The 18501-nt window shown below is 38.2% G+C and overlaps 3 protein-coding genes across 3 annotated transcripts; all 3 read left to right on the top strand.

The window, feature by feature from the left end:
* Positions 1–267: 267 nt before the first annotated feature.
* LOC115919463 (multiple epidermal growth factor-like domains protein 11) lies at positions 268–1556 on the top strand. The gene is made up of 2 exons (XM_030973348.1): positions 268–365; positions 886–1556. The coding sequence occupies exons 1-2, from the start codon at positions 268–270 to the stop codon at positions 1514–1516; spliced, it is 729 nt and encodes a 242-aa protein (XP_030829208.1). The 3' UTR covers positions 1517–1556.
* A 51-nt stretch (positions 1557–1607) lies between these two features.
* On the top strand, positions 1608–3319 carry LOC115919462 (multiple epidermal growth factor-like domains protein 10). The gene is given in 1 exon segment (XM_030973345.1): positions 1608–3319. A coding segment is annotated over 1 exon segment (1695 nt). The 3' UTR covers positions 3303–3319.
* LOC763793 (multiple epidermal growth factor-like domains protein 11) lies at positions 2614–7600 on the top strand. Its single transcript, XM_030972322.1, has 4 exons — positions 2614–4188; positions 4742–4910; positions 5380–5462; positions 6256–7600. Exons 1-4 carry the CDS (start codon positions 3567–3569, stop codon positions 6399–6401), a joined length of 1020 nt encoding a protein of 339 aa, XP_030828182.1. The 5' UTR covers positions 2614–3566; the 3' UTR covers positions 6402–7600.
* The last annotated feature ends 10901 nt before the right edge of the window (positions 7601–18501 follow it).

Below are 18501 nucleotides of genomic sequence, written 5' to 3'. Positions count from 1 at the left end.
AAAACAAAAAAACAAAGGGGGGGGGGGGGGTTAGGTTTTTTTAGGGGGGTTTACACACATAAAAATACCAAAAGGGGGGGGGGGGGGGTTGAACCCCCAAACGCCCCCCCCCCCTGCATACGCCCCTGAGTCCATTTCATGCATTACAAATCAGTTTAATGTCATAGATATCAACACTGTACACATGGCCAACTGATGGATTATCATCATAATCTAATCAAAATCTTAAATGTGTATGATCCACTTCCCAGACCTGTACCTGTCAGAATGGCGCCACATGTAATCGTTGGTCAGGTGCTTGTACCTGTACTGCTGGTTGGAATGGCAAGTCATGTGATCAACCGTGTTCTAATCACCGCTATGGAGTGGGTTGTCAACAAAGGTAACTTATCTAATTAATATGAACATAATCAATCATTACGGATCTTTATTCATTACCATGAACCTATTATCAGGAGAGCTTTTTAACTTCCTCGATTCCTTCCAGTTGTCAAATACCTTTTTTTTTTATTACCCATTACTCGAATCTACGGGTCCCCATTTGTATCCCAGCCGCCAGATAGTCCAAGCATCGGTCAGCATGCGATCGGATTTAACAAATCTCTTTTTTCATGGAAACAAACCACAGGGTATAGGCAATTTAGGTAGGACTATCAAGCTCTAGCTGACAATAATTGTGTTTCTACCCCGACTCTACTCTATACTGAAAGTGGATCATTTAATGATTACTTAATTTTTCTAATTATTCCGATTTCAGTTTAATAACCACCATGGAAGCTATATCACTGGTAATTGCGCGAATAATTAAAACACTAGATTTTAACATTTATAGAGGTTAGCATGAATCAAACAGTTTGATCAACTTTACATTATTTTGTCTTTCAGATGCCGTTGTGCGAAAATTGCTCTTTGTGATCCTGTAGATGGCTCTTGTACGTGTCGCAACGGTTTCTCCGGCACACTATGTGATAAAGAATGTCTTTGTCCAGACGGGTCACCATGCCAGTCTGATGGTTCTTGTGCGTGTGAACGAGGCTGGACAGGACAAAGATGTGACCAACCATGCCCTCTTGGTACGTTCGGAACTGGGTGTTCACAGGAATGCCTATGTCAAAACGGAGCACACTGTAATCAGACAGATGGAACCTGCACTTGTTCATCAGGTTGGATGGGGGAAGTCTGTGATGTTGGATGTCAGGAGGGGTATTACGGACTTGAATGCAGAGATGTGTGTTCTTGCGTGAACGGTGCGAATTGTAGCCACACCAGTGGTTCATGCTTTTGTGCACCAGGCTGGATTGGAGAGACATGTTCTGAGATGTGTCCAGAAAACTTCTTTGGCGAAGGTTGTCGGACGGATTGCCTGTGCCAGAACGGAGCACATTGCCATCATAAGGATGGTCATTGCGATTGCAGTCCTGGGTGGACGGGTGATCTCTGCGATGAAAGATGTCCACAAGGTTCATACGGAATGGATGGATGGCCAACCTGGATGGACTGGGGACTTGTGTACTGAGGTTTGCCCGACAGACACTTATGGATTAGGATGTACTGTGGAATGCAGATGTCAAAATGGAGGCACCTGTTTTCATGTGGATCGATCATGCATGTGCGGTAAAGGTTTTATTGGAGAAACATTTGAACAAGAATGTCCAGAAGGGTTCTATGGGCTTGAATGCTCACAACAGTGCCAATGTGAAAATGGAGGAACATGCAACCACATAGATGGCTCATGCACGTGTACTGCTGGTTGGATAGGACTAGATTGCAAATTCCCTTGTGGAGACAGCTCCTTTGGTCTACAATGCCGGGAAGTTTGCGCCTGTCGAAACAATGCTTCGTGCAACCATATCGATGGGAGTTGTTTATGCCAACCAGGATGGATAGGAGATTTGTGTGAAAACAGATGTCCAGAGGGACGTTACGGCAATGCTTGTAAGCTTCTTTGTGGTTGCACAAGTGGTGGATTGTGTAACCATGTTGATGGTTCATGTAATTGGTTTCCAGGTTGGACTGGCGTGGCATGCAGTGCACGTTGCCAAGATGGATTTTTCGGACAAGACTGCCGACAGTTATGTCAATGCCAGAATGATGGCACATGCGATCACATCGATGGAATATGCACTTGTAAATCTGGATGGACTGGGGAAGTGTGTGCAGAAAAGTGTCCAGTAGGATCTTATGGGAACGAATGCCTGCAACAGTGCCAGTGTGTTAATGGAGGAACTTGTCATCATGTTAGTGGAGCTTGTTCCTGTGCTCCAGGATGGCAAGGTGTCACTTGTGCTGAGCCCTGCAACAAAAACTTATATGGACAAGACTGCCAGGAGCACTGCCATTGCCAGAATGGTGCCAGATGTGATAATCTAGATGGGTCATGCATTTGCGGACCTGGATGGATCGGAGAGTTCTGTGAACAAGCGTGCCCTTTTGGACTTTTCGGATCTGGATGTTTCCAACAGTGTCGATGTGCAAATGGTGGAATTTGCAGTCACATCGATGGGTCTTGTTCTTGTACTCCTGGTTAGACTGGACGGCGTTGTGGTGGGAGATGCAGAGAAGGATTCTTTGGTCACGAATGTCAAGAAATATGCCATTGCCTAAATGATGGTACATGCGATCACATCGATGGTTCATGTACTTGTGAACCTGGATGGATCGAAGCCATATGCGATGAAAGGTGTGTTCGAGGTTTCTTTGGACAAGATTGTCTGGAACTTTGCGTGTGCCAGAAAAACGCATCATGCAGCCACATCGATGGATCATGTACCTGTTCGTCCGGATGGGTTGGTGACATATGTAATCAGCAATGTCCTGAGGGGTTCTTTGGTAGTGAATGCTTAGGGCAATGTCATTGTGAAAATGGTGGAGCTTGCCATCATGTCGAAGGATCATGCCTCTGTACACCAGGCTGGGTTGGACCTACGTGTGGAGACTGGTGTGAAGAGGGTTTCTACGGCCAAGATTTTCAAGAAACATGCTCGTGCCAAAATGACGGAACGTGTCACCATGTCAATGGATTCTGTATTTGTCAATCTGGATTCATAGGATCCATGTGTGAAGAAACATGCCCTCTAGGATATTATGGGTACAACTGTGTGGACGCATGTACTTGTCGTAACATCGCATCGTGCAATCCAATGGATGGTTCGTGTAATTGTCCTCCTGGATGGGTCGGTTTACAGTGTAATGAATCGTGTTCAAGGGGTTACTATGGACATATGTGTCAAGAGCCTTGTGGATGTCAAAACGATGCAGAGTGCAATCACATAGATGGGGCGTGCACTTGTCAGCAAGGATAGATCGGGGATTTGTGTGACGAAAGCTGCTCTTCTGGTAACTATGGTCACCAATGTTCTCTTGTCTGCCAGTGTCAAAATGGCGCTGCCTGTCATCACGTAGATGGCTCTTGTGCCTGTTGAGCTGGATGGATGGGGGAGATCTGTGCCACACCTTGTCCAGAAGGCTGATTCGGTTCCAACTGCACCGAGCTCTGCCGCTGTGAAGAAAATGGACGTTGTAATGCTGCTGATGGGTCGTGCTCATGCGATCGTGGTTGGGAAGGCATGCATTGTGGACAACAGTGCCCTCAAGGGTCCTTTGGACAGAATTGTGCAGAGAAATGTTCATGTCAGCATGGCGGTTCATGTGATCCGGTGGATGGATCATGCTTATGTAATGCTGGATGGGGAGGGCCCAACTGCGCTGAAAGCTGTCCCGATGGCACATTCGGTAACGGTTGTTCCGAAGTATGCGCATGTAACCAGCACGGTACTTGTGATCCAGAAGTTGGATGCGTGTGTGACGCAGGATGGTTAGGTCAGGATTGTAACAGTGCCTGTCCTGATGGCACGTATGGTCTGAATTGTTCTTCGACATGCGACTCTTGTAGCACGAACAGTTCGTGTAATAAGGAACTTGGCTGCTTGTGTGACCCAGGTTTTACTGGTCCTAGTTGCGAGGAACTGTGCGCCAATGACACTTACGGCCCAGATTGTGCCCATACTTGCGCATGTATGAACGGTGGGGTTTGTGATCCCGTCCTTGGGTGCATAGACTGTGTTCCAGGATGGATAGGTGTCGGGTGTAAAGATATATGTCAAGACGGTACCTTTGGTCTCCATTGCAGCTCGGTGTGTAACTGTCAGCTGACTGACTTCTGTGATCCAGAGACTGGATACTGCCAAGGTGGGATCACACTTCACATGTTCAAAGCCATTATTTCATTGTATAATAAATTATCAAGTGGGGTACCAAAAGAAAATAGGAAAAGTTACACTTGATTAAATGATGAATAAACTACATTCGTGCATTTTTAATCTGTTCTATTAATATATTAATCATGTTAGTACCTTGAATTTTCCGTTCAACACCACACAATTATTTTCACCACAAAGGTTTTGTTATATTGCTACATGGTTTTCATTTATATAACCAATCATTCTCCCCTTGGATTTTTGAAATTACCAATAATTTTAGCAATTTATTGTCACATCATATTTTGGCAGCTGGGTCTGGGTGTTATATGTAATCCATATATCGTTTCTAGTACCATAATCACAAACTAATTATATAACCGTTCTCATATTCCAATGGTTTGCTCCATCGCCTCGTTTACTTCCAAAAGTATATTTAATAGAAACTAATAGTCAGGCCCTTTTCGAAAATATGTCACTAAACCAATACTTTGTACTTCCTCTACTTCTTTCCTCTCATTACGTACTTCTTCTGTATTTGGTAGTACTCAACGTTGCTGCTGCTGAGACCAAAGAGCCGAGACACAAACAAGACCAGTTAGGAGTAATCACTGGTGTCACCGTCGGGAGTGCTATAGTGATATTTGTTGTTGTTGCAGTCATTGCCTACGTCATTCGACGAGTAAAGCACCGACCACCACAAGCAATTTACAGGTGTGGTTTCAAACATTCGCTCCGGGCTTTATTTTGCTAAAAATAGAGGATTAGGGTCAAAAATGTTTTTTTTTATGTTAGGTTCAGGATTGGGGTTAGAGCTAGGTATAGGTATGTAGGTACAGTGTTGGGTCCAGGGGTCGAAGTTGGAAAATCGAGAATCAAGATAGTAATACGAAATAAAGAATGAGAAAGTAATAGCTGATAGCTTATAGGTTGAAGGGTGATATTTTTATATTTCGGACTTATTCCCTTTTTGCTCACAGTAGAAGCACATTTTGGACATATTTACATGCAAAAGCTTCCAGGTTAGACGTTCAGATTTAGATAGTATCAAGCCGACATGGAAGCAGTCTTGCTGTTTTATAATTTTTGTTTGTTTTGGGCACCTTATTCTCTTTGGTATGAGATCAATTACATGTGAAATCATTATGATCTAATACATATTTTATTTCTTCCTCATATTCAGTGTTCCAAAGGCCACAGCTGCTCGTTCTCATCGGATAGACAGTAATGGTGATAAACCAGACGAACTCAATCATAACTCATTAGGTAAATTAGGTTAATTAAGTGTACAATCCATAACTACACCCTTATTTCTGATAAAGCTGATGGATGTGAGGATACCAAATGAGTGCTTTAGCGCCATCTGCGTTTGGAAATTAGAAGTGCATGTATTTGAAATATTATTTCTTCTTCTTCTTCTTCTTCTTCTTTTTTTCTTTTTTTTCTTCTTCTTCTTCTTCTTCTTCTTTTTCTTCTTCTTATTTTTCTTCTTCTTCTTGTTCTTCTTCTTGTTCTTCTTCTTGTTCTTGTTCTTGTTCTTGTTCTTCTTCTTCTTCTTGTTCTTCTTGTTCTTCTTGTTCTTGTTCTTCTTGTTCTTCTTCTTGTTCTTCTTGTTCTTCAATATTAGTTTAATTTGGTTGCATTCCATAAAGTCCTGAATTTTTATATAATTGGAAATGGCTGACGCCAAAAATGTTTAAATGATAGAATGTCTTCTATGGGGGCGGTGAAAAAGCTCTTCCACATCCCAAAAATCTGGCGTAGATGGCGGTAGGGGGGGGGGGGGGTAGGGACTGCAGAAAAAATTAAAAATCACATTTTTTTTACCATCTGTTTTTTCATCGAGGTGTTCTGTTAGTAATGTTTATTCATACATTTTAACATGTTGGATGATGCTCCATCATCAATGTGCTCGCTTGCTAAATTCAACAAACACCCCCAACAACAACAACAAAATCCTCAATGATCATCATTGAGTATGCTCTGAACATTTGTCCTAGCTAATCCATGCACATTAACACAGCCCGCGTAAAAGGTGACTCGTTCTCTTACTATTCAGGCAAACCGGGATCGCAGTCGGATTGGAAGTCAACATCGAATGGTGATACGGGAGAGACACGTCAGCAGTACTTGGAAGGAAGCGTCGAGGTCATCAGCGTTAGCATGCCACAAGATGACATCGTCGAGCGGGAATCCAGCTTATAATATCCTACGAGTCATTGTGTGTGGCTGCTCTAAGCATATATTTAAAAAATTAAAAACTACATGAAATACCCAATCGTTTGTAGCTCCTTTATGCTCTATATTCCTAAAACAAATTGGACCCAAATTGGACCAAAAGATTCCCTGTGGAAAAGTGCTCTTCTTATTTTCATACAAGGTAAACGATGAAAGAGGTACATTTTTTTCAATCCAATATGCCTCGCCCTTTAGGCGATTACAATAACTCTGCACCGGGAAAATCCATGTAAATGTTTGGCAATAGTTCCAAACATTGCTCATTCATTGCTACTGCATACTATCTTGTATAATAATCATGATGAAAACTGTCAGTTGAGTAAGTTGTAGTCCACGAGATGATTGTAATGTTCTTACCAAAGAAATATTGATACATTAAGTGGGCTTGTTTCCAAGATGATATGATAAACCATTGTCTACGCTACCATTCTACCATTTTTGTTTTCGGTTTTATTATGTTCATAGCAAGCACAAAGTGCTCGCTTATCAGTGCAATGTCAGCTCAGATGGTTTAATATTATTAGTGAGTTCTTTATTTGTTGTTCTTTGTTTTGGGGGACGGGTGACGAAAATATCCGTAACAGCCCTCCTCGTACCAGTTATTACGAAAATGCCTTTAGTTTTTTTCCAACAGCTCTGGCGTAGCTCCAGGGGGCACTTGTCTCGCCCCATATAAGGAACTGATAACATAAGGTGGACGTATATGAAAAAGAAAAAAAGAAAGAGAAAGACAAGGAAACGGGAAGGGATATTGTGTGTGTGAAAATAAGATGGTACGACACCCTCCAACACTCGATTGCCGTGTTCTCTCGCATTTCATTGCCGAGCAAGATCGGTGTTCAGCCCCCACAAAGAAGGGCACCTTTAGTAAATGGATTTTCGCTACGCTATTTTCCACCACTATACATGTATATCTTCATGCTAGTAAATATACATGTTCTACTATTGCCATTTTGTAGAATATCATGTGGTAGAAGTGTCTATCTACGAGAAAGTGCAGTTGATATTAGGCATATCAAAAAGACGTTTGTAAATATTTTGTTTATATTTTATATTTTCCGTATAAAGGTGAGGAGGGCGGTAATTAGATATTGCTGTACTGTTCGTGTCATTTACGCAGTCTTTAGGTGTTGATGCTCAGGTATATACGTAAATCATATTGCTTTCCTCAATTTATCAGAAATTACTGTACATTACAGTCTACTTGGTAATTAAATTTGTCACAAAAGTATGAGTTTGATATGTTTTGCATTTTTATGATTTTGAACACAATGCGAAGTGGATGAAATTGAAAAAGAAAATAGAAAAGAAATTGTGACGACTTTTGTCTGATTGGAATGCATACAAAGAGACGAAGGCAAACTTCTTTTATAACAAACAGGCTATATAGAATTTAATCATGTTAAATAAAATTGTATTTACAGTATAAAACAAAATCTTACAATAAAAGTTTTCTTTTGAAGAACATTTGCAATCTATGTACAATTACTGTTTGTTCTTTTTTTTCCTTATTTATGTACACATGTTGCATTCATAACTTTTTCTGACTGAGTAGTGTCTTTGACAGTTAACTGCGTCTTGCTGATATCATCTTTCTCTTCGACACAGATAAAAATTAGTAGGAATGAAGAAGTAGTAGTATATAGTGTTGGTTGTGAAGGAGGTATTGGCGGGGGTGATAGAGATAGTTTTGGTGGCATTGGTTATGGTAGAGGTGCATGGCATTGGTGGTGGTGGTAACGGAGGTGGTTGTTTAGTGAACTGGTAAAGGTAATACTGATATATTTTGTCTTTTTTCATTTTCATGTTCTTCTAAGGCTCCTTACCGTTTGTCTTCGTCCTGTTTCTGTTTACATCTAGGTTCTTCATAATCACAATGCAAGTAGATCTTCTAGACGTTCACCAGTTCTAATAGAAAATTACAACAATAAAAATCAATTTTTAAATAAACTTAAGGCGTTAGTGAGGAAGAATAAGGAGAAGAAGAAGAACAAGAACAATAACAACAACAATAACATTTGAAATGTTACATGAAAGATTACATAATGATTAAGGAAAGATAGTTAAAAGCAAAATTATCAATAATTAGTTTCGGTACAGGGAACATAGAACAATGTCGTTTTCAGCACTTGAAGTAGGTGTTAAATCTTCAAAATCGTCTTTCTCGGTTCGATTTGTTTTACCAGCGCGCACGCTACGCGGGGGGGGGGGGGGGGGGGTAGCAATATAATGACACTCCCATTCCTCGCCCCACCCCCTCCCCGGAATCACCGCTCACACCCCTCAACGTCATAACATTATTCCCCCCGATAGATGTCAGCTACTAGGACCCACCCCAAACTGTGCGTCCCTAGGACCCAAATTCCAACATACGAACAAACATTCATAAACAAACAGACATACAAACAAGCAAGCTAACAACTGTTTATCCTGTTTCCTCTGCTCTGTTTTGCTATCCACATTTTTGAGAGTGCCCAAGGTGGTTCCTGTTTATACAGGCAAAGAAACTTAAATTTGTTTAAAAAAAGCCTTGTTTAGGTAATAATAATTATATTGACAGGGCTTCTTTCGGGGTTTTTTCAGAAATATTGACCATATTGCCCTCGTCTTCGACTCGTGGCAATATGATCTTAGCTGGGTCAATATTTATGATATACCCCTCATGCCCAGTCAATATAATATAAATATTTTTTTTATTTTTTTTATTTTTTTATTTTTTATAATTGCAAATAAAACTCAATGGCATAACATATTTACAATAATATCATATCAATAAAATAAATGGATGTATACAGAACACGGTTCAACACAGGACAATACAATACAAAACAGCACAACGCAAAGACAATGCCTCCCTCTACTCATTTAAGGCTTACCCTGACATGCATCAAGGTTATATATCATGTAAGAAAACCGAGACTGAACTCGTCAAGGAGAGGCTCCACTGAAATACAGTACTATTAACAATAGAATAACATAATTGACAATAGGGAAGTATTACAATTTATTAAATGCCAGGGGACCAAAATTCTACAAGAAAGAAAGTGACCATTTCCTAAAGTGGGAGTATCAGATACCGTTGATGATCAGAAAATCAGGAAGAGGCATATACTAACTAAAAATAAATGGGAAGTCCGTAATGAAATAGGATAAAATTATAGAGGGAAGATAATCAGCAAAAATTTGAGATGACAATTAATGGATAAAAATTGGGAAAGATTCAAGTAATTTTTTTGTTTGTTTATTTTTGATATCTTCCTTTCAGTGAACACATTGTCATGTGAACAAACTGTGCGGATCTGGAATCATGACAAAGTAAGTCATTTATAAAAATTGAAGTATTATACACGTTTATTTTTTCCTTCCCATGGGATGTAAGTTACATTTTCAGCGTTACTGAAAAGAAATCAAATCCTTTGTGCGCTTCTTGAATTTTCTGCAATAATCACCTTCAGGTTAAAGGGCAAATATCGCAAATTACCGCAGGATACCAGATAATAGTGCCCGTTTCGTTTTACACGAGGCGTCATTTTGGTTGCGTTATTAGCTGCGCTTATCGAACCCAATCAGCCATGCATGAAGTCTTTCGTCTATGTCTGAGCATCAACGAAACGGAGTTAAGTCTTTTGTCAATTCCAGTTGTTGCTACGGCAGGCAGCTAGTGAAAACGAGCTCGTTTAATACTGGGGTCACCAAACTTTTTGGTACTCTAAAATTCAGTTCCTGTGGAATGTTATGGCCTGTTGAATGGTTTCTCGGAAAATCGTCATAAATCCTCAAATCTGACATCTTTTAAATAGCCAAATATACTGTGATGTAGCTGAAAATCTACAAATTCTTATCATATGATCGGTTTTTCTGAATAATTTGTGAAACACATGATGAAATAGCTGTGACGGTGATCCATGTAATTTCCATCGCCATATTTTATTGGCATTGCAAAAATATTTGGAATTTAAGGTTAATATTTGGTGTAAATATGATCTATGAATATATGATTTAAAAAATGCCAAAATATGAACAGTTTGACTTTCTTAATTCGCATAATGAGTGCGCAAATATATAATTAGTTGAAATGACCTAATTTGCATATTTGATGAATATTCATGATTTTTTTTCATATATTTCCATACCTGTCTGATATACATAGGTTTCACTGATGTATCATGTTCGGTTTTGATTTGATTACAGTCATATGCGCATATTAATTAGGCGGACTTAGTTATTTTCACAACTTTTTCATATCTGCAGATTCGCAAAAATGGCAAAAATGATTTATTTTGTTGGCTTCTGTTTTCAAAACGGTATTAGATATATGAATTTTCTTTTTTGTATTTTTTACCACAAAGATGATATTTTAGTGTCTGATAATTTAATTTATTATTTGTGTCCAAGAAAGGGATGAATTTAAGTTGTCAACTTTGTCGAATTTTGCCATTTTTGCCAATTTGACCATTTCTGGCAGGTTTTTCGGTAATTTTGCGATTTCAAAAAAATGGTATAAAATCACAACGCATTGACCGATTTCAATTCTGTTTTTTGTTTTTTGAAGCTTTCATAAAGCTTGATCATTTGCAATCATCAAATAACATGTGTTTGTTGTACTTATTTTTGGTGTGCTATACCTACTACTATGCTTATCAACTAGGGTACCTACGCCCTTAAGTCATAAATGGCAGCAATGAGGATTAATGCCCCACAAAAGGGCACTATAATATAGCACATCGACACGGTTTTGATCCTGGGGCCTCATAGTTACGAGGCCATTGCTTGGCCACTAAACCGTGACTGTACGCAGCGGAGGCTAGGGTAGGGGGCAGTTCCCACCAAAAAAAAAAAAAAAAAAAATGCAATAAATTTTCAATAATTAATTGCATTTTACCCCGGTCCCTAACATTAAAAATCCTCTGTACGACCATGCATTAAGTAAAAGACCCTTTTTATGAAGCACATAATCGTGGTAATCCAACCTTCTAGAAAGATGAAAAGTGCGTGGAAGACAGGAATTATGATCTTAATGATGATTCCTATTGGCCAATACACTATAGGGACCCTCTCTCACTGAAGCGTTGATTGGCTGGTGACGACTATTGCTCAGCAAATCATCCAAGCGATGACTATTAGGTTCCAGGCCACTCACATTCCATTTGAGATACAGCAGAGTTGCATCATGGAATACCATTTTCTCCTGATATTGTTGATATGCTGTCTGCCATCTCTTGTGATATCACTACAGGAGGGAGATGCCAATGTCTGCCTAATTGAGTAAGTGGTAGTGTTACATGTTCTTATTAACACTTGTAAAAGTTCTTTAGTTTATAATATGATGATTATTAATTTCCTTATAGTTATGACAGTAACCTTTCCTTGCTATTGACTTACATAAATTAATAGTTTCCGAGCGGCAAAGAATAGTGAGATGAGTGAGATGGCATTTTGCGTTGAAATGATTATGTAGAAAATAATATCAGGGATATTAACGATATCGAAAAGGCAATTTTCGTTTGGTTTATGCTTCTAGTACTTTGTCAAAAGGCTTATCGGGCGATGGTCCCTAGCAAAAACTCAGTTTTATTGCTGTGTAGAGATCACTTTGTGAAAGGGGAATTTCTCGATTGCTTTTATAAACCTCCACACCATAAACAATAATGTTGAATGACTCAAAATACAATGAAGGTGGTTGCATTCTCTTTTCTGAGGTGTTTATTGAAAAAAAAAGTCCATGGCGGTGGCGGTGGTAGGGGGTGGGGTGGCTGAACGACTTTTACCCTAAATATTTCACCGATGAATCGGTCGAGATTAAAAAGAAGATTCATTGATTTTAAAAACTAACTTTATTGTCATTATTGCAAAGTTGAAACTTTGATTGGACAAGATTATCAAAATTCAATGCTGGGAAACATTCGAAGTACTGATTATTTTCAATTACAAAACGCTTAAATAGACCAGTTCGTAGATACAATCTGTGCATGAGCCGATAAAGGTCATCCGTGATAAAATTGTAAAACCTACCGAGATGAATACGTGCTCATGTTATGTAATCATTATTCATTTGTGCACCTACGGTACATTCTATGATACAAGAGGGCAAACAAAAGCTATTCATGAAGCACATACATGACTTTGGCATTGATTATTCTAAAATACCCAAAGTGGGACTTCTCCATGAGTAAAAGATCTGTGGATATTTGGGGTCATTATTTTGTACCATGTGCTAACTACGAAATGGTCTATACAGCCCCGGCATAGCACCTGAAAAGCTCTCCGATCGCTGCTGAGATATGTGACGTCACATGTTCAACATGATTTGCACTTGTAAGCAGACGATGTCCCATGACATCTCATACATTTTCAGTGCCTGTTTTGTCATCTTCTCTTCAGTTATTTCTCTTACTTCACTACCCTCAGGCTAAATGTTTAATCTATTGCCTCACTCTAAATCCCGCGCATGGTATTATTTTGATGAAAAATGCAAGGATAAGAAAATAAAGGAATCCGTCGCTTTAAACAAAATAAGACGCCATTGTATTTTCAGCTGCATATACCGCGGTATGTTCGGCGTTTCAAGAGGGAACAAATGCCGTCCATGCTATCATTGCGGGGTTTTTTAATTTGAAAGTGTGGTTTCTTTGATTGTTCATTAACCCCTATCTTGTGTATTTACAAACAAAAGAATTTAGTTATCAGAATTGGGGTCATATCTCTTTTTGAATGGTGTAAAATGCCATCACATTTATATACACTAAACTCATTATAATTTGAGAAATAATAGCATTGCAATTATATTCATTCTTTATGGGATGTCGTCTGCTTGGGCAGGATTGGTTCATTGTTATTTCTCTAGCGAATCTCTCGCATATCCCGGATGCTATGGAGGTGGTTTTATTTGTATTTTTATAAATCACCCGATATGTAGTTGACCTAAAACTTGTACGATGGCCATCTGTTAGCTTACCAGTTTCTAGTGATACGTTATTTGTCATATTTCTGATTTTCTTTGAACAGGCACTTTAAAGGAAACCGAACCCCAAGTAATAACTTTAATTATTCTGAGATATTTATTATATTATTGCCCATGAATCTACAAGATACCCCACCAAAGTGTATGAGAGAGGTATAAAGCAAAAATAAAGTACAGTTTCTCAGCACGACATGAGCATCGCCAATTTCTTGATAATGTGACGTACTATGCGAAGTCGTTTATCAAGCAAATGTAATCAAATTTAAGGATGCTTCTTTCCCAGACGTGTGTGGTGATGAAGCGTTTCATTCACTTGCTATTATTCTTTGTATAATTGCCAGAATTCAAATTGCATAAATAAGTTAGTGCTCTTCTGGGGTGAAGGTTTCTCATAAATGAAATAGATTTGTCAACTGCTATTTTTAAATGAATTTTGTTACAATTGTGCCCCTATTATTCATTTTTCACCTAATTTAATTTCTATCATCTCAGGTATTTTTTTTATTTTATTGAAAAGTAAAGGTTTCGTTATTGATTTAAAAATTCTTTCCAACTAAAGCTTGGTGCATGATACATGTACAACTTCAACAGGTGCGTCACATTTTAAAGAAAATGGCTGCGCCCATATCATGCTGAAAGGCATCACATCATGCCAGGAATATCTTCATTTATATATATCTTGTACATTTTCGTAAGGAATATTGTACATCAAAGGGCAGGAATACATCTCATTTATCAGAATACCTACACTTATTCTTTGGGTTTAGGTTTCCTTTAAGGATGAGTGAATATACCTATGTACTAATGTATTTAACCCCTGATTACCAGCCATTTCATTCAACTGCTATGAATAATAACAACTCTATGGATATAATCCAGTTTGCATACACTAGTTGTTGCTATATCGGGCAAGCCTCTGGAAAGCTTTTAGTTATCGAGATAACTTTGTTGTTTAAAGAGTATGCATAATAAGTAAACAGGTATGTTAATACCCTATGTGTCAATAATATACTAACAGTTAAACGATTGAATAATTTTTCATGTTATTCTTAATAGATACATGAAAGATGAAAGTTTCTGTGACCAATAGTTAAACAAAAAACTGGAAAGAACTCGGATTCGAGTAATTAATTTTTTTTCTCCAGTCTATTTTATTCCATTTTTGAGGGGAGGGGTCGGGCTCGATACTCCCTACTCCATTGGCTTTGTTATTGAGGATGTATACTCATCATCAATCATCAACCCACAGATGTGGATATTTCTTCGCCTTGTGCGAGGTACTCCAGTAAAATGTTTAGAGTAATTCACATCGGTGGATCCTTATAAGGCGATGTCAGACAGAGTCTAATTATCTGGAAAATAGCTATCTAGAAAATTTTCTGTCTGTCATCAATTATCCCGGGGAAAATCCCGCAAAAAAATCTACAACGAACCAAGAAAATTCTCCATTATCGAGAAATTTCTCTCTGTCACTTACGTAAGTGAATTATCTAGAAAGCTATTATCTAGTTAATTCAAGATGGATCGGGAAAATTGTGTCTGACACCGCCTTTATTTTGCTCACTCCCATATACATCGGTGATGCCTCGGTCAAGCTATGGACATCTTTTATCTTTATAGTTGTCATTTACATAGCCCTATATATGGGAGCAATAGAGATGCCTACATCATAACGTGATAAAGCATGCACTATATACAATACCAGAGTATAATGCTCTTCTTAATGTATTTTAGACCTACAATATTATCATTCAAAAACATTTGTGAACATAATATATTTTAAAGTTTGACATTAGTCCAGGCCTAATCTCGACCGTCATTATGCAGATCACCTTCGCTGCGCTCATCACCATCTATCACGCTGATACTGATGTAGACGTGAATCTTCGATGCAGTTAGAACAATTCACCGAATGATGATTTGATTTGATTTGATTTGATTTGATTTATTTATTTCTGTTTGATTTTCTTTTTCTTTTGCAGTTTTACAAATATATAACAAACAATTCAAAAATAAATATTAAAGAGAAAGAAAAACTATATGGAAAATGAATTGCGAAGAAAAAGAAAACAAAATCTTAAGGAAATATCGTATAGGTCTAAGTATGCTTTAACACTCAATCAGATTTTTAAACTGATATGAAAGACGTAACATTCTTTGTTTCAAAATGTATTAATAAACATTACGTCATAATTGACCACGTGAATGTACTGAGAAGTTCATCTCTTTCTTTTAGTTTTGACTAGACGAGTGTAATGACATTGGGAAATTGATCGTTCATGAACCCATGTTATCAGATCAAATGTTTTCATGTTCGTCGTCATGGGGCAGCTCAACTACAAAGTCGGATGTTTTCCGTAGGAAAAGGGCGCAAAATCGCAGGGAAGATGGGGGTTGCCAAAGCTTTCTCGTGATTCAGTTACGTATTACATGTATTGAGGTGATTGAACTTGTAATGACTCTTTAGAATGGGATTTCAATAAGTACGATTTTAGCAACATTTCTTCAAGGTAACTTTTGATGATCAAAAGAAAGAATTTAAGATATTTTCGTTATACTTTGTCCAGCTTGCACCTTGCACGGGTCGAAATATACCCCACGTATTGTAAATATCTTATACTGATCAAACTAGGGGAAATCTTTAAAACAGCTTGACTCCAATATACATCGATCTTCGCATAAGCATTTTGATATTCCCAAACCCTCGCATTCAAACTGATCATAATTATCGGCGTTTATCGCGTTTACCGATGAGCATCTGTTTAGCGCCAAGCAGCTGCGTAGTTTGTTGATGTGTTTTCCGACGGCTTCTTAATCACTGCTCTGCATCACCACTGGCTTTGATGTCCGCATTTCTTCTTTGGCCTCCGACAACGAGCGACTCACTGCCTCCTCTTCAGCGCCGCACTTCTTCACTTCTCTTCTCGCCCGAGATCATCATTATGATCATCATCACCATCACGAGCGTCAGCGTCGTCATCGCGTTTCTTCACGGCTCTTCAGCCACGCCAACGAAGTCGCGTTTCCGCCTTCAAGCCTCCGTTTCATCATCGCGTGACTGAGCCCCTTTCCTCGTTCATCACTCGATCGTCATCATTTCCATGGAACTTTCGACGTCATTCCTACTTTGTCGTAAGCTTAATTTATTCACTGCATTCATTCATGTCCATCTCATTTAGTACATGACCATTTAATCTCCGTGCAATCATTTCTCATTTCTCATTAATTTCATTCTTATTCCGAGTCATTCATATTGCCTGACTACACTTGCAAGTGTGCAGTTTATACCTCAATAAAATAACGAAAAGGGAATACTATTTATCATGTGTTTTATTGTCCGTGCAACCTTGCTTCCTCGTAGCTAAAATAAAAATAGAGTTATTTGGTGTGATTAGTGAACACGCAAAACAATCACATTTACACTGAAACACACACAATTAATTCTACACACTAATATTTGTCACGAATATCATGCAAGATCAATAGTTGTATGATGTAGAAGAAATCTACTCACTTACATTTTGAAACTACTCTCGGTGTCATTTCTTCTATTCGCTCTCTAAACACCCCCACCCCACATCCTCCGTGACTCTGTCTATGTACGACCATATACGAAATTAGTAGATCATTGATTGTTTGTTTACCATAACATTAATCTCGATGAAATTGAGTATTGTAAAAAGCATCCCGTGATTGTCATCCCGTTCTCGCTGTCTCCCACGAGTTTGGATTTTGAATAGGGACGAGCTGTCGTATATTCAGCCTTTTCACACACAGCTAAAATTCATCGTATCTAGAGCTGATTAGTTTAAAGCTGTTAACTCAACAGCTTTAAAAAGCTTTAAAGATTTTTTTCCCTGTGTGAACGTCGTTTATACGATGTTCGGACAGATACAAGCAGCCTTTTCACAAACTAATCAGCTTTAAAGAATTTTACCCGTGTGTGAAAAGGCTGTTAGACTTACTATCATGTTGTATTTGTTTCCTTTTTATTTGAAAAGAAAAGGCGAACAACAACAAATTGTAAAAAGTATTAGGAGTAATCATTTTCATCCCTGCATTATATTCCAGAAGAGACATTTAGTAGTACGTTAATTTATGCCATTCCTGGTTATTGTTATCTTTACTCTTGCACTCTACTTACAATCTATTTTACACTATAATCTTAAAATCTGTTATCCCATGAATAACAAAAGTATTGAGAATGATCCTATTTGTTTGGATTTAAATCAATACAATTTGAATTGAAGTGAATTGAATTGAATTTTATATCCCCTTCATTATAGCCCCATTCCTTAAATCCATCTGTCGAACCTTCTCTGTCACCATAAATACACATGCTCTATTTTCTTAATTTTTCATTTCCCCCACGATTTGATTGAAACTTTGATTTTCCTAATAATCATTTGGCAGAGAGCATGCTGTTAATAAATTCAAAATATCTCTGTCATATTCTCCCAGGCCATCTTAAACGGTAACATTATGTAAATCTACCATTTAGAAAAATTGGTCACTCCGCGGCCCTTTCAAATGATGAATTACCACTTAAGTATTAAAAGTACATGAACACCAATATGACTCTAGAGGTTTAATAATATTTTTTCTTGGTGGAACCAAGTGACAATGTTATGAACTACTCGACAACGCTGGGCTTTCAAGTCGCACCGACATGACAAGATCCCTTGCTTAGATTTTGAAATCTTAAACTGTTCTCTTTAGGTATAGGTACCCGGAATGATTGCTGATAGACATATATTTGTAATAATGTTTTAATCGTAGTAACTCTGTCTCTATACAGGAATTCATACGGTATTACAGCTCTTGGTTGCTGTGCTGGCTGGCTGGAAAAGAGGGGCAAGTGCACTCGAAGTAAGTCATTGATTTAGTTGGAAATATATGAAATGTAATGATATACAAGTCATGATGTATCTTTATGCATTATGCTCATATAAGTTATGTCATCTTTTTTTCCTTTTTTTTGCACATATCACACGATAACCAAATGCTCTAAGATGTTGATACCTACTTTGATAGAAAAATAAGGTTTAAGAAAAAAAAGGAAAAATACTAGAAGGGAAAAGGAAAGAAAGAGTAAAGAGGGATAGA

The sequence above is a fragment of the Strongylocentrotus purpuratus genome, unplaced genomic scaffold (genome assembly GCF_000002235.5).
Source record: "Strongylocentrotus purpuratus isolate Spur 01 unplaced genomic scaffold, Spur_5.0 spur5_scaffold_6, whole genome shotgun sequence".
In the NCBI taxonomy this organism is placed as follows: Eukaryota; Metazoa; Echinodermata; class Echinoidea; order Camarodonta; family Strongylocentrotidae; genus Strongylocentrotus; species Strongylocentrotus purpuratus.
This window is presented reverse-complemented; position numbering and strand designations above follow the sequence as displayed.

What these genes read in the sequence shown, in the direction of transcription:
- LOC115919463 (XM_030973348.1), top strand. Translation starts at nt 268, where the DNA reads ATGGCGCCACATGTAATCGTTGGTCAGGTGCTTGTACCTGTACTGCTG. An exon ending in GTTCTAATCACCGCTATGGA is followed by an intron (nt 366 to 885) that starts GTGGGTTGTCAA and finishes TTTGTCTTTCAG; the next exon opens with ATGCCGTTGTGCGAAAATTG.
- LOC763793 (XM_030972322.1), top strand. Translation starts at nt 3,567, where the DNA reads ATGCATTGTGGACAACAGTGCCCTCAAGGGTCCTTTGGACAGAATTGT. An exon ending in AGAGACTGGATACTGCCAAG is followed by an intron (nt 4,189 to 4,741) that starts GTGGGATCACAC and finishes TGTATTTGGTAG; the next exon opens with TACTCAACGTTGCTGCTGCT. An exon ending in CCACCACAAGCAATTTACAG is followed by an intron (nt 4,911 to 5,379) that starts GTGTGGTTTCAA and finishes CCTCATATTCAG; the next exon opens with TGTTCCAAAGGCCACAGCTG.